The sequence below is a fragment of the Amborella trichopoda genome, chromosome 6 (genome assembly GCF_054954075.1).
Source record: "Amborella trichopoda isolate Santa Cruz 75 chromosome 6, AtrichopodaSantaCruz75HAP2 v2.0, whole genome shotgun sequence".
Classification (NCBI taxonomy): domain Eukaryota; kingdom Viridiplantae; phylum Streptophyta; class Magnoliopsida; order Amborellales; family Amborellaceae; genus Amborella; species Amborella trichopoda.
This window is the reverse complement of record NC_142341.1, coordinates 15448159-15473995: the sequence shown is the minus strand read 5'-3', so window position 1 is coordinate 15473995 and position 25837 is coordinate 15448159. Positions and strand designations below refer to the sequence as shown.

The window sequence follows — 25837 nt, the reverse complement described above, 5'->3', positions numbered from 1 at the left end:
TTTTTCCATTCAAATACTAGAAAGATAGATGAATACTTCTTTGAGACGGGGTTTATAACTTTCTAAAATTAAGTAGAATAGTATATATACTTATACTTGCATTAAGGAACAAATATCTAAGATTTTCCCTCTTAAATATGTGTGCAAGCTGAGGTAAACCTTAACGCTTGAAATATTTTAAAATCTGGATCTAGTCAAATGATGATTTGAACACCCATTTTTATAATCTCTCATCTATTGCCAACTTTGCTAGCTAAATTTCCTCCAAAAGCTTTAAATGAGAACTAATCTGTTTTGTACGTTTCAATAAAATTGAATTGAAACATATCTAATATGATGAAAAGCAATTTTTTCACCAAAACTAGATTAAAAATGATGCAATATGATTGAAATCAACAAGAAAATATTAAAGAAAACAAAAAAATAAAAATAAAAATAAGAGGAGAGAAACTTGCCAAACCAGGCCCATAGGCTTTCCACCTCTGGTTGGGAGCAGATGAGACTTTCTGAATTTTTATACAAGTCCTCTCCAAAATGAAAAGAAGCCTGAAATTGATTCGTTCTTATAAACTTGATGTTTGAAAGTTAGATTTAGGGTTTTAACATTTCAAGAAGCAAAATTAGAAGATTTCTTAGGATATAATGCCTAATTAGGGTTTAAGCGAACTAATGGACTTAGAGGCCTAGGGTTGAGCTAGGATTTTCTAAATTGGAAGAAGGATGAAGAACTTAGGGTTTTTATATGTGAATCTTCTAAACTACCAGCTCTCAGATCCATCTATTTGTAAAGACTCTATCCATAGCTGATCCATATCGGCTTAAAATTTGAATTTAATCAAATTTCATCATTATTATCTGAACTAAATCCAGATTGATAGATTTTGATTATGGAATTATTCGTTATATACCCAAAATTTTCAATTCTGAGATCTGATAGCCTTCTAGAAAAATTGAAACTCCCTCTGGCAATTTAAATAATTTAAAATTACTGTTTTTAGGTTCCAAACTCTTTCTTCTAGAAGTTAGAAGGATTCAAGATACACAATATATTGATAGAGACATGGTTAATGTGTCTACAGATACGGTATGTTAGTGTAGCAGGTCATATTATAATGCTCTTAGAATCATTTGAAATATTTTAAAACACATTAGCAGCCTATAGACCACATATAACTAATGCCAAGGTCATGTTTTAGAGCACTTTTGGTAAAATATTTTCATGAAAGTATTTTCATATGAAAGAACTCCCGTGGAACTTGTCAGTCTAATTGATCCCAACACATTTTTTTGCCTCAATTAGCAGCTAATTAGTTTGAAAAAACTAACTTGTCAGTCTAATTGATCCCAACACATTTTTTTGCCTCAATTAGCAGCTAATTAGTTTGAAAAAACTCCCATGTCTAATTACATAGGGAGAATTCAAAATGCTTTCATGAAAATATTTGCACTCCTACCAAATGTGCCCGTAGGGTTTTTGGAATGCTGAGTTTGTGCTCATTCCTTTTCGAAACTGCACGAGCGTTGCATGTCTTCCGTGACACGTCCTGTCTCCCGCGTCATGACTAATGTCACAGGCATGATTGTTGCCATATTGACTACAAATTTTTAGGTCCTGATTTTAAGATCCTGAATAGTTTATTATACGTAGAATTGATTGAATTGGAAGCCTTTTGTTGATTGTTTCACATACTATGCAAAAAAACTGTCAGAATATAGGAATTCAGGACATGGCTGGGTAACTTGTGTGTGAATATGCTCTAAACCAAAAAAATGTATTATGTAAAGGACTCATTAAGGCTACAAGGCCTTCCACTTGCAATGTTTCTAACAATTTTCTTGAACTTTAGTTTTCTTCAATACTCAATTTCTCATTCCACTCCTAATACTCCAACCCCTTCCCACTTCGTTCCATTTTAAGCCATCCCAATCCATTTCAGTTCAATATTCAATATTTAATCCTAAAATTAATGGAATGGAAAATCATGAATACATGCCAAGATATAACATTCAATGCGTGCACTTCCTTTTGCAGAGGTTGATCTCCCAAGTGCCTTGAAAATAGGTTATTGCCCTCTGACCATCTAATGGTAAGAGAGCCAGATGTCTTTTTTCGTTTTTTCAAATTTTAGATTCCAAATATGGTTCAAATCAAGTAGATCTATGAACACATAAAAGTCTTGAAAATGGACGGTTCAGATATTGTATGGCAAGATGCACTACTTTTGAGACTCGAATTCCTCATTTATTTTTTATATTCATACATCTCTATATTGAGATGATCCATTAGATGGTTTTCCAACTTCAAAACAACCTTTCACGATAGATTTTTTAGGTGCACCTTAATTCTAGATTTTAAAATTGCAATCCTTATATAAAAAATAGCCTTTAAAATATTTTCAGTATATGAGGTTATATTTTCCTGATTATTGAACATATTGAGCAAAATTCCAATATTTTATCAGTGATATTTTAAGAATAACGTGAAAATATTCAAAATATCAATATTTGATTTGCCACCAAATTAATCACAATGCAACAAAATTGGTATGTAAGTTTAGCCCCAGTATCCAGTTTGGATTCCAATTTATGTTTTGGTCAACATGTGGTCGACAAATCAACAAAATCCTCAAATCTGCGAGTTCGATGAAAGCTGATATATCCGCCTTTCATCACTAACAAAGTAACAGCATTTTGTGGGCAGGCACACAACTACTTGTGTAACTAAGTGGCACGGCACTCAAAGGCACTACTGCATCCATGAACGCAATCACCCAAAAAGCCATCCAACAGCTCCGATCCTTGCTTCAGGCAGCACAGCAAACAACTCGTTAGTTGAAGAACCTCTTTTATAGGTACGATTACCCAAACACCTTTAATGCACTTGTTGGAGACAAATAAGGAGGCCAGATGGGGCAACTTAGGAGCAGTACCTTTTAGACAGAACTTATTAGAAACATTCAAGCAACAAAATTCCTAGATGAAAATCATCCCTGCACTTCTACAAAACTCAAATATACATCTAGACAATATCATTTTCACATGCTTCTTGACTACCTCTTCAAGTTTTGATTCTTCAACTTGGATTTCTAAAATTAGTTTTAGAAAATATATGAAGCTGCTCATTCAAGGAAATAGTGGAGATGCGTGTGAGCACTCCCAACTCCAAAAGGAGGTGGTATTTGATAAATAACACCATGCAGACCACAAGATGGCTAGGGAGACCCAAATGGAGAGGGCAACAATTAACGATGGCTGAACTCTGATTATGTTCCATATATGAATGCTAATAGAGGGTGATGGATCAAGAGTGAGTTTTTGGCAAGAGAGATGCCCGATCCAGAATTGAATGTGTAGTGTTCCCCAAGCCATTTGATCTTGACTCCACTGTTCAGGAGGTGATTTTTGGTCACGTCCTCAAGAGTACTGAAACATACATTTCATCAAAACTGGTTTTACAATGGGGAGGTTTCCATGTTCACCAATCCCCAGCACCAACTGCCAATGGTCAGCTACCTACCCAGCCGTGATATAGCAGTATGGGAACCGAATCCCCAAGGTGATATTCCAACTAAGATATTTATTACCATATGGTTGCAGATCAAAGAATCCAAGATCCCCAATGTGAGTTTTCAAGTAAGATCTTTATTACCTTGTGGTTGCAGGTCAAAGAAGTCCTGATCAGAGAGCTGAGAGTGTACAAAACCTTCCTAGGCCCCGTAAGTCCCAAGCATTTCTACCAATACTCGGGAAAGCCCTGCCCTTAATTGCCTGAGATACCAAGGAATGACTCTTGCAAATGTTAGCAATTTGTGTAAGCAAGAAGCTGCATCGGTAAGTCATCTTGTTTTATAATTGCTCATTTGCTATCGATATTTGGTGTGCTCGGGCTGTTTGACTTGCAGTGGGTCTGCCCTGTTTCAGTACACTCCGGGTCATGCAGTGGAACTCCCCTCTATTCCTTAAACAAGGATGCATCTTCAATTCTGGGAACTTTTACGGTTTATTTGGCTCAAGCAAAACAACCAGACCTTCAAAGTTGACCAGACAGAATTGCATTCCTACTTAGTAAACTCAAAGCAACTACGAACTCATAGGCATAGCTCATAAAGAAATTTGTCTATTTTCCACCCACAGATTTCCATATGCAATTTAAAGGAGACAGCCTTATCTGTCCTCCCAAGAAAGATGCACCTATCAGATGGCTCCCTCTGCCTCCAGGAGAGTTCAAACTAAACTTTGATGTTAGCCCCGCAAAGATCATGAAGGAAGAATTTTGGCCCACTATTCCAGGCCTCATCAAATATGTGACTCCAATGAAGCTTAAGCAAGCTAGCTCTTGTAATGGCCGAGGTCGTGCAACCATAGAGTCAATCGATTCATCATCAAAGGTAACTTCATCCATTGCTGCTAACAAGTCCATTCCTGTCCCTGGGAGCTAAAGAGAGGGTTGAGAGAAATTTGGGAATGTCTTGAGATTATGGATGTGAAGGTGGTTCATTCATGTAGGGCAACTAAAGTGGCTTGGCTAAAGGGGTGGACAAAGACCCACTTTGCCCCACCAATCCCATCTTTCGATAATTGTCTAATCGCATGCTCAACTTTGTAATTGTAACAACGATACCTACAATTGTAAATCGATTTTGTACTAGTGGTTTGTACATCAATTTTGTACACGGTGAACAGGAAGCTAATTATGGACAAGTGATCAAGTAAAAACATCGACGAGAATCTGACAGGGATCAACATAATGAGTGAGAGAGAGAGTCAATGCCATCAATTAATAGATATATTAACCTTATACTCACTTGACATTTAAGGTAATTGATGTAATGATTTCAAAATGATGAATGCATCAGAATGCATGCATTTTTTTTACTTAAGAGTGAAGCCAATCATTGGTAGCATTCCTAGCATGAGAATTCAAGTCAGGGGTACCATTTTAAAAGGTTAGTACAATCTTAACATTGAAGGGATTCGTCTACAATGAAAACCAAGAATTTTAAGAGAACATTAATTAATGCTGCTTATGAAAATTCGAGACAATTAGACAATTACAAAAATGAAAGGAATCATTTTGAATAGCAGAGCAACAAACCAGTACCATGCCTCTTCTCACAATCCATTATCTGCTAAAACCATTAAAACTTGATGGATTTTAAGAGGAGAAGCATGCGCCAGCGTCCTTTATTCAACTCTGATGGCTGGGATGATGTGAAAATTCCATAGAAAAGTTCACCTCGTTTCTTGCATACATTTCCATGTTTAAAACAAGGTTGAAAATCCCAGTGGCCATGGGATCCATGCACTAACTTCACCATCAGCATCTATTTAAAGGTTGAAAATCCATGTGGCCATGGGATCCATGCACTAATTTCACCATCAGCATCTATTTATGAGTGCAACGATAGTTAACTTCAATGATGATAGTATTGTGACCAATGTAACGATTTGAAGAGTTATAATGAATGAACATTGCAAGCATGCCCCAATCAGAAGATATAAACTCAAAACTACGATTTACAGTAAAAAATGGACGAATGGAATCTATCTGAATTACACCATGTAAGAAGGTTGCCAACAAAATCATACTCATAACTGGTGTGAACACTGCCAGAAATAAAGTTCACACTTCTAGTACGAGGATAAGAGAACACTATATTGAACTTACATTCGAGCACAATATTTACAGAGATGGTTTGGAATCTCCTTCAAATATGAGAGCGATTTGGGCAACTCCCACCTATGAAAAGAAAAAACAAAAGAAAGAAAAACACAAGAATCAGCTGCCAAACTTAGGGATTAGAACCCTCAATGATATTTCATCAGGTTGTGTACTTTACCTTACAAATAAACATGCTATCACACATGCACAGGAATTTCACAAAGTATTTGCAATTTGATATCAAACAGCCATCAATCGAAGATCTCTTGTGCTTCAATGATACTATGTTGGCTGCATATTAAGGTTCCAAAGTCTTACGAAGATCATATTTTGCAAGATGACACAAAAACGTTTCCAAATATTTTTTGCACTTACTGTTCATCCTTCGTGATACGGTAGTATTTCTCCGCATGTTGTCGTTGGCCAATAAGCTGAGCGAATCTTTCATCGTGCGTAATGACTATCAGTTGAAAGTTCTCCTGACCCTTTCTATCCTCCATAATCCTGAAATAGCATCACGAGAAAACAGGTAAAAAAACCCCAGAATATAGAGTTTTACACTATCTTGTGAGCACTTGATTAACGGAGAACAGTTTCAGTTATATACCTCAAGAGTGCAGAAGCAAGGCTTTCAGTATTTGGACTATCCAAGTTTGTAGTTGGTTCATCTAGGGCAAGTATTCCACAATTGAGGCAAAATGTTTCGGCAAGCGCCAAGCGTATTATAAGTGAAGCAAGTACCTAAAAAGACATTTGAGTCAAATTTGGTGTTAGACACGGATAAAGATATGAAGTAAGTTCGATAGAGCATCAAAATGTAGAATCATGGAGCATTTTGTCTCAAACTTTGGGGTATCAAATGTGAAAACCCAGCTCTAAAAATCAACGGGGTAAATAATCATTTATTGAGCAATTTTGATGGACTTCTTTTAGTAATCCAGGATTACTATAGTATTCCTGTTTGAATTGATGTAATAATACAGTTTCCAAGACTTCAAAAAATATAATTTCAAATGGATACAAACATTGCATCCATTAAAACCATTGGCCAAAGGGGTTACATGCTGTAAGGGAATCCACATGGGACCTAAATGAGAAAAAGAGAGGAAGTTTGAACCCAAACATGGGAATTCAAAGGCTTAAACAGACAGAAAAAGCTGAAGTGAATGGACCATCTAACAGAGTATTAGGCCCCCCATCCACCATTGCATCAGTTACAAGGATTCCCAACATCAAAAAAGCATACGCCTTTCAACTGTTGGATCAGCTATCACGGTGAACCAACTTCCAACAAAACCACAGTCAAGGACTCCACTATTTGGATGGTGGGGATCATCCTGCCAACTAATTAACCAGTAATTCGAAACTCGACACTCAGGCTCGAACTTGCCTGAGTCATTCAGGCTCTGCAGGTTGTCAGATCTTGCTCTGAAACCTCAAGACTTACCCTGAGTCCATATTTACAGACCACAGCCGAGTTAGACCTCTGACTCAGCCAAGTCAAGCTGATGGCTGGGGCTAGGGACTTGGCAAATCCAAGTCCTCGTTTTCAAACACCAGATATAGCCATGGCTGAATGTCTTTTCATATTAAAAAAAATAAAAAATAAAAACAATGGACAGAATGCCCATCCTTGGGTTAACATTTCGACATTTATTTGTATGTATTGTGCTAGTATGTTATCATGTCTTCAAGTTTAACATACATCCATAGTTTGAAACAAGATTTTAGGCTCACTAGACTCACTAAACAAAATCACCTTTAACCACTTAAAAAGAAAAAAAGGAAAGTTATGAATAACATAAAAAAAGACAAAAACTTGTAATTAAGTGTCAAAAATAAGATCAACATGACGGAAAATGTGACCAGGGGAGCAATGCACCTAGACAGGTAGACCACTCCTTATCATCACTCATCTAAGCAGGTCAAACAGCAATTACATAGGGTCATGGAAATGACATGTTCAATGTCTCCATTCCTTGTGAAAGAAAAGCAACCACAACAACAGCGATAGAAGTGTAGACAAGAATGATGCTTTCAATAAAACCTTGTTTGTGTCCTATCTCAATAGTCTTCTCTCCAAACCCTGCTCCACATCGATAGCCACTCTGCATAACATGATTCAAAGGAATACCCAACACCAAAATACCATGAATATCAATTCTCCGACAACCATGATTCACCTATAACAGGATGCAGGCAAGAAACATCCAATCAATCATGCTATACTAACCTCGACTTTGGTAGGAAGACCTTAACCCCTACAATCACATTTTCAGAACTCATTGTCTTATCGCTGCCAACAATGATCTCCACATCAAATTGGTGAAGATTAAGTTGCCATAGGTCATGGATTCAAGCATTCCATTCATCACAGCTCTAGCATTATCCCAACAAATTTCGACTTACCTCAAACAATCTTCATCCTAAAATTCCAAACAGCCTTGACTCACTTCAAGAACTCCTATTTTTCATTCACTTACCTATATTTTCACTTCCATTGCTTGCCTCACTACTTTCCATACTTCCCCTTATCAGACATTGCATGAAGACATTATCAAGAGATCACTCATGATCAAACTCCAGAATTATACATCTAATTCTCTGAGGCCCTCCTTATTTTGAAGGATTCTGAGATGAAGATCTCACCATACTTACAGTCTAATCTTCATTGACCAAATAAAAAAAATAAAATTGAAAATGTAACATTTAAAGTGTGAAAGAGTAATGACTAATATCTGTCATTAGACATGGTACAAAAGATCGAGTAAAATGATTTGCAGTAGATATGGGACAGGATGGCATGGACGCAATGGATAATTCTGTATATACATCATTAGAGAACCTTCAAAAGTGAAATGCACTTTATGTTACTATAGCTGGTTACCTTGAAGAAGAAACTTTTACGGAAATATTAAGGTAAGAAGGCCAAACCTTCTGACCAGCACTACATCTTCCTCGCATTTCCAGCTCAGCATCACCAGTTTGCATGAGAACCTAAACAAAACAATGTAAGATGAGAATGTATAGAATTCCAGATATGTAAAATGACTATGGGTTTTCATACCACATACCCGATAACTATAAGAACGTGTCCCAGAGGTTTCAGAATCAGAGTGAATACTTATGTAATCAATGTCCTGTCCCCTGTACGTTTGCTGCCACAGTTCCTTTATGATTTTATTTATTTCTTCCATTTTCATGGTGTGGAAGCGCATCAAGGCTCTACAAGAAAGAAGAGATGTTAAGTGATAATTAAATCCCAAACTTCATATTGAAATTTCTGATGTGTTTTATAGAAACACATATAAAGATTTTCAAAATTGAAATCATCTAAGACTTGCCGAATCCTCACACCCTCAAGCTGGAAAATGAGACTCATCCCTAGTGAATCCTGAGTGAGATTCGAAGAAATATTATTTAAAAAAGAAAAAATGGAATAAGAAAAATTCTGAATGGATAACATAAAGGAAGAAATAGAGAAAGGGTGAAGAAATAGTTACATTGCCACCCCGTTCCACAGCATAGAAGCATGTTCTAGTAAGAAAGTGAAAATTAACTTGGCAGCCATGAAACCAAAAAGTTACAAACGCTAGGAATCTCTAATAAGGACTTAGAGAGTCCTTGGTAAGACTTGGAGAGTCATTATAGGGCTCTTCGATTTATTTTTCTAGTATATGGAACCCTGAGCTGAGTCAACAAGGGCAAGTCCTGAGATTAGAACCATATCTGTACTCGGATGATGGTATCACACTCACACAGAAAAAAAGTGTCTCAAATAATATTTGATGGTTTAAGTCTCAAGGTAACTGAAATGTATTAATATTGATTACTCAAACATCATGAACAATACAAATCAGGAAAAGTCAGAACTCACTTGTCAAGAGCATTATAATATCTGTCCAGGTCTTTATTTGCCATTTCAGTGGTCTGTAGTAAAGCAAAGCGGCAAATGAACAAACTATTAAAAGTTAAAAAAAGGAACAAAAGGGGGGGGGGGGGGGACAATGCAAAATAGTTCGGACATAAAACTGTAAGTATGAACCTTGAGTTGAATTAGCTGATTACAATATCGCTTGTCAATATCAGTATATTGTGCTTGCTTAAGGTCTACTTTGTTCTTAGAAATGTTGCTCTGGTAAACTGACATTGTTCCATGGCATCTGTTCAACTGTAAAAATAAGGTGAAAATCAAATACATTTTCTTAACTTTAATATGAGATCTATTAAAAGAAAAAACCATCTTCATACTAAAAAAGCACATTATCATTCAACAAGACCAAGGAAATCTCACAAATTTCAATGACTGCAGATGGTAGTACAGATGAAATAAAAGACAACTGATAAATTCCATTACATCAGATACCATCAAAGAAACTGGAAATGACATTAACTTTTTGTCAGACAGGAAGCGCATTATCACAATTGAATAACTCTGCATAATGAGATAAAGTTCCAAGGAGCATATCCATTGGTATATTGAACTACTCCAGACTTATAACAACAAATTATTCCACTGAATAGTGGAAGAGATTGAGCTACAAGATAGACCATGTCGGACTTCATATTTTACATTTAAGCAGCCAAGTTAAACTAATCTGTTGAGCAGATGGAGACTGCTACTCTTCCTCTTTCCTATTTCTGAGAATCTCTTAAGAACTTTGTGGTAGGTAACAAGCAAAACTAAAACTGAAACACAATGATTCAAGCCCCCCCAAGCGTATCCAAAACAACCCAGGAACTCATCAAGACCCCTCTGTGTATTCAGTGGCTTCCCTAGGATATGTTAATGACCTGTCTAGTTTAGGCGCTAACTGATTTCATGTAACAGAAAAAGGGTAAACAGGTTTGGGAAACCTCAAGGAAACCAGATGCAACCACACAAAACTGAAAATAAGGTTATAAATAGTTCTGTTTATATATGGATAGATACAAAGCCACATTCGCACGCACATGCATTCAGGAACACACAAACACACACACACATAAAAAAAAAAAAATACATAGATATGGAGAAGCACATGCACGCACATACATGTAAACCAACATATATATACAAAATCAAAATATGAGTAGCAAGGAGCTGGTAGCTCCATCCCTTGAAAATGAACCAAATATTATATTTTGTATTCTAGACAAATGTATTCGTTACGTAATAGATTAAACTATGCTCAGTTGCCATCTACAAGACCATGAGGAGAAAAGTGATTCAACATTATGGTGAATGATTGGACATATTTAACATTTTGGCGTATACTTATAACACATCTGCCTATGTATTGTAAGAATGTCAGGCCAACGCATGATACAGAACTTTAACGTGTCAAAGAAACAATGTATCTAGGTTAAATATTAAAGTAGGACAATTATTTGTCTCATTATGTGTAGGCATGGACGTCCACACACTCATGCACGCACGTGTATGCATGTATACATATACATTGATAAATTTATGTGTGTGTGTATGTGTGTCCACAGAGAGAGAGAGAGACCATGCAAGGTAATTTCCAAGCAATCATGTTTCTTAGTAGTGATGACCAAAATCAATGAATACATAACTTGGAGAAATGGATCATTACGTAATGAACAGAAGATAAAGTAACAACCCATCTTTAGGTGAAGGACCAAATCCTCACTATGCCACACTCAAGAACCATGGTCTGGATAAAGACAGATATGCGCCTTAATTGATAGCCATGAACAAAGTAAAATGATTCCAACAATATGAAAGAATAATTCTTACATACAAAAGGTTTTAGTTATCTCATTCCCAATCATGGAAGTACATTGAAAGTTCCCTATGAATAAGGAACAACTCTTACCCTTTTTTTTTTGAGAGAGATTTCAATACCAAGCAAGATATTAAATTTTCAACTAGAAAGTGAGCACTATCAAAATGTAATTAATGAATGGATATTATCAACATAAGAACACATTTAATGGTGCAACTTATGTACAATAACATGAGAGAAAAGAAAATTGCTCTCGTTCAAGTACCCAACGAACAACAATTCCCATTAAACAATTTACTTTCCAAGTCTAAACTTTCCTGGTTATGATAAGATTAGCAGAAAAATATTTGAAACTTGCAACAATTTTTTCATTTTTTGGGAAAAGATGACTTTTGTATTAATAGTAAAGGGCATTACAAAATTGTATATAGAATAATTTATGCCCAAACAGAGGCAGAAAGCAAAAGGTTACAAATTTCAAGCCGTATGATTGTGGCCTACAAATGAGATCCATGGCTCGAAGTTCGTATCAAATCGATCGTCATGCCGAGCCCGACAAGAAAGCAATCATCTTTTGGCCAAACGGACGCCAGAGCAATCCCGAATCATCCATGGAAGATCACGCAAGTTCTAGGACAGCAAGAGGGACTGTTTTGGAATTTTATGTATTGTTGGGAAGGAGAAAAGCAATCCTTTTGCACTTATTTTTAAAATTTCTTTTAATTTAATTAAATTGTAATTATCATCAATATGCCTAGGTTTGAGTTTAATTTAATTTATTTTATTTTATTTTATTTTATTTTATTTTATTTTATTTTATTTTATTTTATTTTAATTGTAATTAAATTTTAATTTAATTAAATTTAATTAAATCGTATCTGGAAATGCCACCTACTTCCAACATGCCTAGGTTACCTAGAATATTGAGGATTGTGGCCTTTAAAGCCCATGAGAGCATGTAAAAATAACAAATATAGTGCATTGTGAACTTTAGTGGAGTGTATGCCGGTTGACTGACCTAGGTTTGAGTGGTCTATAGCCCAAGTCATATGCAAAACCCTTTCACCTAGGTACATGCACTACCTTTGAGGGTTTCCAAGAGATCCCTTGTTGAGTTCGGAGAGATGCCCAGGAACGATGTTTATAGGATAGGAGAGCTTCCTGGTCTCCTGTGTGCTGTTATAGGCTTATGAGAGTGAGGGTCAAATCCTCAACAGAACTTTCACACGGCATAGACATAAAACAGCTGCATTCTAAGAAACAACCCTATAGAGGGATATGTGTACATGCACATAGAGAGAGTCCCCCTTGCACTATCGTGGTATGTGCATGAGACTTGCTCTGCGGGGGAAACCTATAATCCACATACTAAGACTGTAATTCCAGCTTTGACGGACCAATCATTAGCCCCTACGCATGACTATGGGCTATGAGTCCCATTGAGTTGAGCTGGTTTGAGAAGATACTCGTTGATCACAGTTTCTAAGACAGATGGAGTGCCCTAACAATTAACGTTTTTGCATCGATTGGTACCGATTTACTTCTAGAAGTATTTTTGAGTGCTTTAGATTTTTTAAAACTTCATAATATCACTTTCAGCTTCATATACCCTTCAGTATTTTTTAAATATTTTCAAATTTTGTTTTTCGCAAGGTTACATAAGAATGGAACTTGAGACGTCGTGTTATGAAACCAAGCTACTACCACCTTGACCCAAGCCCGATTCCTATATTTTTCAGATATTTTATACATGTGTTTTAGATTTTTTAATAACTCGTAATATCACTTTCAGCTTCATTTACGCTACTATATTTTTCAAATATTTTCAGACTTCTTTTTTTTTGACAAGGTTACATAGGAATGGAACTTGAGACATGGTGCTATGAAAACCCAGCTACTACCGCCTTGACCCAAGCCCGATTCCTATATTTTTCAGATCTTTTATAAATTATTTTATGATCAAATGCCTAAAATGGTATTTTTTGTAATCTCCAAAATTGAGGAGCTTTTTTTTTTTTTGGGTGTGTGGAGGATCCACGTGGGAGGGGGGCCAACGGCCCAACCCCCACTAGAGGGACCCATATGGTTGTGGGACGTGGGATCCATGTGGGAAGGTGGCGTCACATCCCACTTAGTAGGATGCCCTTGAGGCCTATATGAGGACGAGTCCTCCCCTCATGCTCTTTACCCTTGTTTCTCAGATCTCTCTCTCTCTCTCTCTCTCTCTCTCTCTCTCTCTCTCTCGGTGGCATGCCCCTGATAGAGACCTAGGGGTGGCACGCACCACCTAGGATATAGAGAGCAGGCACGCCCAACCCTAGTGTTGGTTAGGGAAGATGCCACACGAGGCATGCCCCAAAGGTGTTGAAAGGGGTCTAAAGAAACCCTAAATGTAGTAGCCCATGCTCTCAGCCCCATTGTTGTTTGATAAAGCATTCTAAAGGTGCTTCCTAGTTCTAAGGATTCAGCAGGACAAAAGATCAAAGTACAACATCCGTTTGGTAATCACGTGTGGGGTGTGCTAAGTCCTAAGGGGACAAACCCCATGTAAAGGTTCACTAAGTCTTACCAGTCTTATTTATCAATTTTCTTTTGTAGTTCTTGACTCATATTTGTTTAGTAGGAATTGTATTAGGAGTCCTATTTGGATTAGGATTCCTACTTGGACTAGGATACCTACTTAGATTAGAATTCCTAATTCTATAAGAATTCATATTGTAAGTTTGAACTTAGTTTTTTGAATAAAATTTTATTTGGTAGCAAGAAATAAAGATCCTAGATTGCAATAGGTTTATTTTCTATTTCTGTATTTTGTGGGAATTGATAGAAGAAATTCCACTTATTAATAACAAAAAGAAAAAAAATTGAATTTATACTTTGGAATTCTACATAGCCACGCCCTTCACAGAGAGCAACCATCGAAATTGGGTTTGATGGACCCAAGAAGCAAGCCATTATAGATTAGATACCTCGGAAGAGCCATCAAGCAAGCATTTTGATTGATACCCTACTTTTTGATAAAGTAAAGTTAGACGAACCAAAACTCCTTCCAGTTGAAAGCCCAACACTAGAGCTAATTGTCTTTCAAAGAGACACACCCCTTTCCCTTGCTTTTGAAAATTCAAGAGTTGCACTCGATCCACGAGGACCAATTTCAATGCCAAAATAATGGCATGTCGAAAGAACAGGCCGCACTGCTGGGAATGGAAGAAAGAAATAGGTTGAAAATATTTGTTGGGCATTTTGAGGCCAAACCCTCTCCCTTTCAAAAATGCCAAGAATGAACACCCATAGCTGGCTGCCACAGAGCAGTGGATGAACCAATGGTCATTGTTTCCTCCACTTCCTTACAAATCACATATTGATTGGGCAATGGTACTCCTCTCCTTTGGATCTGGTCTACAGTTAGTGCCCTCTTAGAGATGACCAACCAGTTAAAGTCCGGATCTTTGGGGAGACAAGTGCACTCCAAGCCCTATTAGCAATGGAAGACCACTGTTGGGAGGCTGTAGAGAACATAGAAGAGATTGAGAATATACCTAAAGAGGGGGGTCTTTATCCGTGCCCATTCAGGAGATAATTTGGTTAAGGATATCCAATAGAGCGACCAAAGCAGGGATCTCAAGATCATGAAAGTTTCTCCTAAACCCAGATGTCCAAACCAGTTGCCTCCTAGCTCCTCTTAAGGCTGCAAAATCAAGACATTTTGATCTAAGGATATGATAAAGATTGTTGGAAACAGGCTGTCAGAGGTACCATCCCCAACCCATGGATCACTCCACAGTCTAATTCTTGCCCCATCTTTGCCATGAAGATGGCAGGACAGATAAAAGTCACCATATGCTGTGAAAATACCCCTCCATGCTCCTGAAGCACATGCAGTTGTTTGGCCACTGAGTAACCACCCCTACACATCTAGCTATAATTTTCTTGAAACTATAATGATTAGCAGAGCTTCACAGCCATTAACAAAGCCGAGGTGAATTGTAGATTTTTAGGTTTCATATTCCTGCCCACATCCTGCTTTCACTTAGACCACATCCTGTCTAACAAGGTAAAACTTCTGTGTCACTCTGATCCAGAGCGAAGGAAGTCTCTCATCAGGCACTCAGGTCTCCTATGGCTAGAAATGGTCATCCCGAAGAGAAAGCATGGAATATACTGATATGTTGAAAAGTGGCTTTGATAAGGCTTATCCTTTCTCCAAAAAAAAAAAAAGATAAGGCCTATGCTTCCCCCTCGTGACAAGCACCTAACCTTCAAGATGTTAGTCCATAGGTCCCTCCACCGTCTCACTCTTCCTCCATCTTTGCCACGAAGAGGGCAGGACAGATAAAAGTTGTCATACACTGTGACAATACCCCTCCATTCTCCTCAAGCACATGCACGTGTTTGGCCATTGGGTAACCATCCCTACTCATGTAGGCAATAATTTTCTTGAACATGCTTTCGAAGGTGACTATATAATTAGCAGATCTTTACAACCATTTACAAAGCAGAGTTGAGTTGCAGATTTTTAGGTCTCATATTCCTGCCCACCTCCTGCTATGACTTAAGACCACATCCTGGCTCACAAGGTAAAACTTTTGTGTCCCTCTGGATCCAGAGCAGAAGAAGTCTATCAGGCACTCCGGTCTCTTATGGATGGACATGGTCATCCCGAAGAGAGAGCATGGAATATACCGAAATGTTGGAAAGTGACTTTGATAAGGTTTATCCGTCCCCCTAGTGACAAGCACCTAACCTTCATGCTGTTAGTCTTCTCTCGAACTTCTCAACATTCCAACTCATTGTATATTTCCAGGTTTTACCAGGGGAAGTGGCAAGACAAGGTACAGAGGGGGCAATTACTCAATCCCACATCCGAACCCCTTAGGCAGCATTTGTTAGCCACTGAGGGTCACACACATCCAGATTACATAGTCTTGGGTAGATTAATCTCGAGTCAATCCACATCACAGAACACAAATGCCATCAACATAGAGTAAATATGAGGGAACCCCTACTAAAGGAGTAGAACTCTTTGAGGAAATTTTTACTGTATAGAGGTCAGAGATAAGACTTACTGAAAATTTCCCCCACAATGGCAAAAAGGGGGATTGAGGCCTCCTTGGCAACAGCCCCATGAGGAGGAGAAGTACCTTGAGGACAGCCTTTGATATGAACCAAGAAGTGGGGAAACAATGCAGACCAGGATCCAACTTCTCTCCATCTATTGCCAAAACCCATAAGCCCAAGGACCTACTCCAATATGTCCCATTCAACATGGTCGTGCGCCTCCTCCAAATCCAGCTTAAACACCAAGACCAAAGATTTGGACTGCCGAGAATGGATAGCATCTTGTGCTATCAAAGCACCATCCAATATTTGTCAAACCTTCATGAAGGTTTCCTGAGATGGGGCACTACATAACTTAGCACACAAGGTTATCAAATGCAGGATGACAACACGATGCATGAGGGGGCTCCAATGCACTTCGTGCCTCAATGCGGTCTCGATGTAGGTGCATCACTTCCGATGCAGTCAACAAATTTATTAAAAACTAAAAGCAAAAAGTACACCCCCGGGGTGGCAGTCGATGGCCAAACTACTCCGGCTCATGGGTTCTACCCATAAGCAGCCTCCTACATAGAGTGAGTTTAAAATACAGCAGTAAATGATCAAAGGATGAGGAAAAGGAAGAAAAAAGATGAAGAGATCGAGCGCTCAGTGAGAGAGAAAAAGAGGAAGGAAGAGGATGTTAAGAGAGGAAGAAAGAGAGAAGGTGGTGTTAGGTCATCTCTATATTAGTTATTAAAGATTTACTTGCTGTACAAGAATGTCCTTTTGTGGAAGAAAGGACAAATACGTCCTTAGAGACTTAATTACAATATAATGTTGACTAAACCTTTAATAATCACTCTCACAACAGAATTGAGCACTGCATATGTGGTGATACACCTTCAGAGTGAAGCAGCATAAAGTGTTATGCCACCGAATTTGATTACTGTGTCAGCACATGCCGAAGGCGGATGCTAACACTTTAAAGATAATCTTGTAGGAACTATTAAGGAAGATTACTGGCATAAGATACTTGAGGTCCTTGGCTCCTTCGAGTTTTGGGACCAGGGCAATAAATGTAGAGTTTGTTCCCTGGTGGATGATGTCCCCATTATAGAACTCTAAAAATAGGGCCAGAACATATAGGGCTGCCACATCCCAGAACTAATGGACAAAAGTCTATAGAGCATTTCAAACCCACATTATTGAATGCAATGTGACAAGACAAAGACTTGTGCCAATAATCAAAAAACCTGTACTACAAGTAATACAGAAGCAAGCAATACAGAGGATAAAAGTTTCAGTATATTTGATTAAAAAATACACAATTAAATGCATAAATAAAACTACATTTACGTGGAGTAACTCTAGAGTTGATCAACCATGAAGGTTATAAAGTGCCATCTACAAGGTTTAACATCCAAGAAGATGGTTAAAAAATGTAGAAAAGCGGCTGCAAAAAGCAATTTCTTCAAGGCCAATGTTGAAAGTTAAATTATGCGATTAAAGATGAATTAACATGATTGCTCAAGTCATCACAGAACCTGGAGAAAAATGCTGTAGCAACGGAATTTGGCATTAAAGGCTAATACTAAGATGGAATTGTTTTAGGCAGGGAAATAGAATGACTATAAATCACATGCCACTCAATCAATTCACTGTATGCCATAGTAAAAACAAAATTCAAGTGAGCAACAATGGATACTGTCGGACAGAACTATTAAAGTGAAAACTAGCGGCATAATTGATACAACACATATGCCAAATGATGCAAAACCAAGAAACATCAATATATAATGCTGAGAAAAAACAAATAAATGCGTCTTCAAGAGTGTGTCCCTTAGCCACTTTGAGGGGGGCCAACCTCCTTAAATTTATTCACAATTCTCAAAAGCTTCACATTCTCTAGAAACCTCCATTGATTTTATTCCAGCCTAAATCCCTAAAAGGATTTGGCAACCTAATCATAATCTAATTGGATTTCACAACACAAATCCTTATATAAGTGGAATTATAAATACTCAAAATCCTAATATACTTACCCCTATCCTTATTATGAGAAAGGCAGGCTTCCTAAAACATTCGAAGAAAATCCCCAACTTAAAGGAGGTTCATGACATTCTAGAATGATTCTCACAAGGTACAACTCTCCCACCACCATGTGTCAATGTTTATATCATACCCAAAATATTTCCATTAAACATCCTTCATCATCATCATCAGAGCCTTACCAACTAATTAAGGTCGGCTACACGAATCCTAGTCTTCCAGTATGCTTTATCAAGGGCCATACCCTTAGTGAAGCCACAAGTCCTCGTATCTTTTCTCACTACTTCCAACCATATCCTTTTGGGCCTAGTCTTTGCCTTTTTTTAGCCTTCCACTTGAATTAACTTGCACTCCTAACAGGTGTTGTATTGAGTCTACACTGCACATAGCCAGCCCACCTAAGTCTACTTTATCACATCTTATCACCTATTAGTGTCACACCTAAATTCTCCCAAAGGTATTTATTTCAAATTCTATCCCTTCTTTGTCGTGCCACTCATCCATCTCAACATCATCATCTCATCTACACTCATTCTATAGATATGTGTTTCTTGACCGCCCAACATTTTGTTCCATAGGGCAAGGCTGGTCTCACAACAAACCTATAAAACTTGCCCTTCAGCTTCACTAGTATGCGGCGATCACATAATACTCCAGTTGCACATCTCCATTTCGCCCACCCAACTCTAATTCTATGTGCGACATCTTCCTTAATCTCTCTATTTTTCTGTATTATTGACCCAAGATATTAAAAGTGTGCTCTTTTTGGTATTTCTTAGTCGTCATTCTTAACTACTTCCTCGTCTATACTCCTATTATTACTAAACTTGCATTCCATGTATCATGTTTTAGTCCAACTAATTTAAAACTTTTAGATTTTAGAGCATCCCTCCAAAGTTCTAACTTTGTGTTGACGCTGCTTCAGGTCTCATCGATCAAAACCATGTCGTCCACAAACAACATACACCACAGCACTTCATCTTGTAGGTGCTTAGTTAAGCCGTCCATAATCAAGATAAAGAGGTATGGGCTCAATGTTAACCCCTGTTGTAGACCTATTGTCACTGAAAACTCACTCGTCTCTCCACTAGTTGTTTGCATAATCGTAAGCGTTCCCTTGTACATATCTCTCACCAAATCAATGTAGTGTCTGGAGACTCCTTTTCCAACACCTACCAAAGAAAATCTCGAGGTACTCTATCATAAGCTTTCTCGATATCAATAAACACCATGTGGAGGTCTTTTACCTTCGCCTTAAACTTTTTAATCAATTTCCTATGTAGGAAAATAACCTCAGTGGTTGACCTCGCAGGCATAAAACTGAAATGGTTTTTTGCTTCATGCCTTAGTCATTGCTCAATCACTCTCTCCCACAACTTCATTTGATCCTTCGATAGTTCACACAATCTTTTATGTCTCATTTTTTATGTAAATAGGTACCACAAGACTTTTATTCTATTCATCTGCCATTTGCTTTGTTCTCAACAACTTGTTAAACAACTTGGTCAGCCCGTCATTGCCAATCTCCCCAATGTACTTCCAAACCTCTGTCAAGACACCATCTAGTCCTAAAGCCTCTCCTATCTTCATCATCTTCAAAACTTCTTGCACTTCCAATATCCTAATCCTACGAATGTATCTATGACGCCCACCTTCATTTTGCCAACAGTTCCTTCTACCGCTGTGTTTCCATTGTGTTCGTTAGTTAATTTTTGAAAATAAACTCTCCACCTTTCATTGACCTCATCCTTCACTAAGACTTATAGATCCTCACTCTTAATGCCATTTAATACGGTATAGATCCCTACACGTTTTTTCTCTCATTTTTGCTACTTTGAAGATATCTTTTTAACCTTTTTTTGTTTCCAATTTACTGTATAAATTATCATATCACTTAAATATACCCTTGCTACTTGTTTAGCATATTTTTTTAGCATTTTTTTTGTAAGTTTTGATCATTTCTATTACATTGCCAAGTTTTATAACATGATCATGTTTCACTAATGTCCTTCTGAACCTCATCACTCCACCACCAAGTTTACTCATTGGAATTTTTTTTCCCTCTAGTTTTTCCTAGAACTTATGTTGCCACTTTCTTAATACAATCAGCCATCTCATTCCACATAACATTGACCTCATGTTCAGAGTTCAGTTTTCCTTCTTTAAGTAATTTATCCCTAAATAAGTCTACTTTCTCATTTTTTTAAATTCCAGTACCTAGTTCTTGTACACCTATTAATTTCACCCCTTCTCTTCCATGTCTTTATGCAGACGTCCATAAACATAAGCCTATATTGCGTAGTCAAACTCTCTCCTGAGATAACCTTACAGTCTTTACATCATGGTCGATCTACCTTCTTAACTATGAAAAGTCTATCAGGCTTTCATATGATCCACTATAGGTTAGTAAATGTTCATCTTGCTTTTAAAGTAATTGTTTGTTATTGCTAGGTTGTAGGCCATAACAAAATCTAGAATAGTCTCACCCATCTCATCTCATCTTTTTCACCAAGCCCATATCCCCCATGTACCCCTTTATATCCTCTATTATCCATTCCTACATGTCAATTTAACCCCCTCCGAAAAAGGTCAGCTCTCCATTTGGTATGTCTTGGAGTAGTCCATCCATGTCCTCTCAAAATTCTCTTAATTCTATCATGTAGTCCTACTTGTGGTACATAAGCACTAATTACGATTACTATCGTTTCCCTTGATACAAGTTTCATTAATAGGAGCCTATCACCTACTCTCTTGACATTAACTACTTTACCTTTTAAATTTTTGTTTACTATTATGTTTACGTCATTTCTATTATCATCCTTTCATGTATACCAAAATTTATACACATCTATGTCCTTGGATTTTTCCCCTTTCCACTTATGTTTACTCTCATTCGTCTCAATGTATGCACTAACTCCATACTCTTATCTATAAACGTTCCTACAGTAAGGACTTGGTTATATCTAAAGTCGCTAAAGAAAATCATACCCCACCACTGAAGTATGTGAAGGAATGAATTGCTGAAAAGCATCTTCAATCCATTTTCATAACAAACGTGAAATAATGCAATAGCTTAAAGGGCGAGCACGACTCAGACAATTACCTCTGAAAGAAGTCTCTCCTTGTCCTGCAATTGCTTTTTAAGATCAGATTCAAAAACTTGAAATGGCCCAATGTTCTTCATCTTATCTTCGATAGAGTCTATCTCATGAGTAAGATCGTCAACTTCAGCCTTTGTTTTCCTGTAACTTAAGTTGTCATCAATATTTCTTTTCACTTGATCCTGGTTTCGCAACAACTCCTTGCTTTTGTCTAATTCTGCCGAAACTTCCACTTTCCGGCTCTCACATTTCCGCAGCTGAGATTCCAAAAGTGATTGCTTTTCTTGAAGTTCCTTGAGCCTTTCTCCTTTTCTTGAATCATTATATCTAGAAAGAGGTTACAATAGCACAACACCAGAATCAGAATATACTGTAGCAAAAAGAAAGTGTTTTACAATATAAGAAACATACGCTTTTATCTTTGATGCATAAGTGGAGAGGGTGTCAACTTCGTGCTGGAAACTTCTGAGAATTTCAGCATGCTCATCATATTCATGCTCAAACTTCAGTTTAATATCCTTATGATCCTTCCACAGCTTATCCTTCTCCTTGGACAATGGTACATGAGCCTCTGATAGAAGCTGGAAGACACAACAGTTACGACGAATTATTAAAAAGGATCACATTCTATAAATCCTGGGAAATTTAATTAATAAACTTCTAGCAGAAGGTGCTAAAAATAAAAGAGACCTAAAAAGAGTACGAGTGGATGCTGCACTTATGAACTTGCTACAGAATAGGAAAGGCCAAAGCAATGATAATAAACATGATTATAAAATAGGAAGTGAACAAAATCACATTGACAAGATGTGGTTCATAAAAAATAGTGCATATAATACAAGGCAAAAACATTGAAATTAACAGGAGAGATGCAGTTCATATAAATGGGATGGAGAAAAAGGCCCAAGAATAAGTGGAATCACGTAAACAAAAATAAACGAGGAGGGGCCAACAAAACTGTCAACTATCAAAAATAAGAAAACGTAGCTTCTAGTAATGATGAAACTAACATCCATTGTCCAGAAAAACATACTGCAAAGAAAACACCAATGCTGCTTCAGGTGCACCTAAAATAAACTGGAAAGGAAGCATGCATTTTACGAAATAGATATACATTAAACTACCTGAATGTCAATATCCATTTGACTTTTCTCTTCTTTCAGCCTCTCTATTTCTTCTGTTAAGTCGTTGACTCGAGTTAACTTACTAGATGCTTGCAACTTTTCTTCCCTTGCAGCATGCCACCGCATCTGCATATTTGCCAGATCATTATTCATGTAGCTTTGGTCTTCTCTTAGATTCTCCAGTTGCCTGGTCAAATTATCTCTGGGAGAAAAAGAAAAAGCTCCATATCAAGCAAAGATCACCAGATCAGATTGAATAAGAGAGACCTTGCCAATAGTATCATAGATGTAAACCATGAAGTAGCCATATCAGAGCGGCCAGCCTTTAGGATACCTTTCTTCTTGGCGTCTTTCCACACTATCTCACCACCTAGTGGTTTGGTATTGTGCAGAGAAGGTGTACCCAGGCCATGTATTCAGTGAAATTATAGAACACGAAAACAAGTAATTACCATATTTGGACATAGACGCTAATTATTTGACATGTAGGAGTGCAATCTATGAGAATATGCCCTACCCTACCTTGTTTCTTGTAAACTCGTCAGCTCAGCCTGAATCTCTTCCAATGATCTGACACCCTGAGAACGAACGTCAAGCTTATATTCCAAATCTTCAATTTGCTTTTGGATAGTCTGCATCTCTTGCCAAAGTCTATCTGCTGTTTCAACTGGTTGGACCAAGCTCTCCAACGAATCCTTTTCTGCTTTAGCCTGCGCTACTATACCAACAAGCTGCCAAGTGTGCAACATGTAAATGCCTACTATTTAAGAACATATACAAAAGAAAGTGTTATCATGCGTAACATCTAAAAATTGACTAGAAATACAGCAACGTATACATCTTTACAAACTAATAGAGTGCAGAATGAGTACTAACATTGTTTTACAATCTTGTCCACAAAATAAATAAATAAATAAGACCAATGTATCCCCATTGAACTCCTTATGATGAACATAACAATCACAATTCACACATAATGTAAAATAGAGGATTTCATTCCATACCTTTAAGCAATTGTAGCATGGAGTTGGCAGATATAGGTATTGCACATGACACAAATGTAAGTATATAAAATATCAAATCTAGGCATTGCATATGCCATTAAACAATGATAAAAGAATTTTTCAGACAGCATAAACTCAAAATATATATATTATCTTGATATAACTATACAAAAGTTAGAAGCGTGCTAAGAATGACGAGATACATTCTTGAATTACAAAATAAAAAGCTACAGTATTAAGTGAACCACAAAACACATTTCTGAACCCCTAGCCAGTTCTTACATATATAGTTCACTGGCGAATGGTCACAAAGTGACACTCACAAGATGGGTGGCATAAGATGAAAAGAAAGGCCGTTTAGAAGGTCAGCATGGAAGACTAGTTATTTTAATTGCATTTAAGATTTTGTCCCTTTAGCAATTTTCAAAACTTCTTATTGTGTATACATAACATGGCCAAAAATGCTTCCATGGACACAAAGACTGCAAATTTTGCAAATCTAGATTGTAAAGATATGAACTGCCAGCATGTCATTTTCCAAACATATTCTGATAAGAAGAGATATAATTGATGGTTCCACTCTCAAGACATAATAATGGAAATTTGTGATATATCGCGTAACCAAGATTGCAACCATTGTGGCCTGGGTTACTTGATTCTGTAAATGTGACTACTACGGTAATTTGACTCAATTTTTTAGTGACAAATGACTGGTATGACTATGCTATAAAAGTTAATCACTAATATAATCAGGCATGCCTTTAACAATTGTAATAAGAATTATCACAATAACCTGATATGATAAATTTATTCTAGAAACCATGTCAATAATTTGGAGTGGTAATATGGTATTGCAACGACAAGAACCACTATAGAATCCTAAAACTCTTATAAGTTTATCACAAGGCAAGGAACTGACAAAGACTATATCAATGATAGAACCTAGCCAAAAAATGGGCAACAAGGATGCATCCTGTTTTACTTGCAGCAGCTATTCATACTTCCGATGGCTCCTCTATCCATACTAAGACCAAGCAAGAACATGGTATACCTATATCTGCATCCACCAAAACACTTTCTTTAATGTTTCTAGATGCGCTTGGGCAACTTGGCCAAGCTCTCGCCACTAGAAGAATCTCAAGTGGTGCTCCTGCCATATCTTAGACCTTAGTGATTTGCATCACATGAAAAAAAGATGTGATTCATCTCCTAGAGTCCATCCCATGTAAAGAACGGACTTCCAGTCCAAATGGTATTTGCCTAAAAATTTTTGGTATTGGTTCAAGTCATTCTTGATAAAAAAAAGGTTGAAGAGAAAGAGAGAGAGAAATAGAATATGAAAAATAAGTGCATGAAATCCCCCTTAATCCAAGAAAGATAATAAGAGAAAGAAGTGTGTGAAATCCACTCTGCTCTAGTTGTGATGCATTGAAGCGGTTTACAGTACAAGGATTCTTGAAAAACTTGGGTACAATAAGTCCTGACAAATTGTCACACAGACAAACTATTCACCTACGAGAAATGTAAAGCTCAACTTTAATGGTAGCTCAATAGGAAACCCATGTCAAAGTGTGGAGGTTGGTATTCTTAGAGATCGTTGGAGAAAGGTAAGAATGACTTTCTCAGACCAGTGGGATTGACTCCATGGAGCCAGAGAGTTTTTGGCATTGTTACCTGGTAAAGAGTTCCTATATGTTGTATGTTTGAGAGAAGAGAGAGAAAGGTCGCCTGGTACTAGTAGCTCAGGTGGAGAAAGGTTGCCTGGTAAAGGACTATGCAAGCACTGCAACAGAATGTGAGGTACGAATAACCGCATGCTCTTCAACCTGTGAAGACCTCGAGAAGTGGGATCTTGGGGGTTTCGAAACCTGTATGGGGAGTTGGTTCTAGTGATCAGGCATCCTGAGAAGAGATGAAAGTGTGAACCAACTGGGAAGGACTGTTTATCGTGATGAAATTTTACTCAAGTGGAGCTTATCTCTTGGCTCAAAGTGATGGGGAGGATGCAAGACAAGCATCGCAGTAGAATGCCCTTGAAAAACCTGTCATACAACAACCAATTACTACAAGTGCAGAGCCGATTAATACAAGTATACCTCGTCGACAGCCTTCTCAAGGCAATCCG

The 25837-nt window shown here is 37.5% G+C and overlaps 1 protein-coding gene across 14 annotated transcripts in view; it reads right to left on the bottom strand.

Annotated features, from left to right (window-relative positions):
• Nucleotides 1-2435: 2435 nt before the first annotated feature.
• RAD50 (DNA repair-recombination protein (RAD50)) overlaps nt 2436-25837 on the bottom strand; it is a 75358-nt gene continuing 51956 nt past the window's right edge. For 5 of the 14 annotated variants that reach the window (XM_020669802.2, XM_020669803.2, XM_020669806.2 and 2 more), the window contains 12 exons: nt 23231-23439; nt 22709-22910; nt 21996-22165; nt 21587-21911; nt 9708-9833; nt 9540-9592; nt 8737-8887; nt 8597-8659; nt 6270-6403; nt 6038-6166; nt 5669-5740; nt 2436-2802 (listed from right to left, as the gene is read on the bottom strand). In XM_020669802.2, coding sequence (XP_020525461.1) covers nt 2673-2802; nt 5669-5740; nt 6038-6166; nt 6270-6403; nt 8597-8659; nt 8737-8887; nt 9540-9592; nt 9708-9833; nt 21587-21911; nt 21996-22165; nt 22709-22910; nt 23231-23439 — 1764 coding nt within the window. In that variant the 3' untranslated portion in view covers nt 2436-2672. Of the gene's footprint in view, nt 2931-4937; nt 5387-5530; nt 5741-5840; nt 5954-6037; nt 6167-6269; nt 6404-8596; nt 8660-8736; nt 8888-9539; nt 9593-9707; nt 9834-21586; nt 21912-21995; nt 22166-22708; nt 22911-23230; nt 23440-25837 lie in introns of those variants that run through there. The other 9 variants (XM_088870203.1, XM_088870208.1, XM_088870206.1 and 6 more) reach the window with 8 other exon arrangements.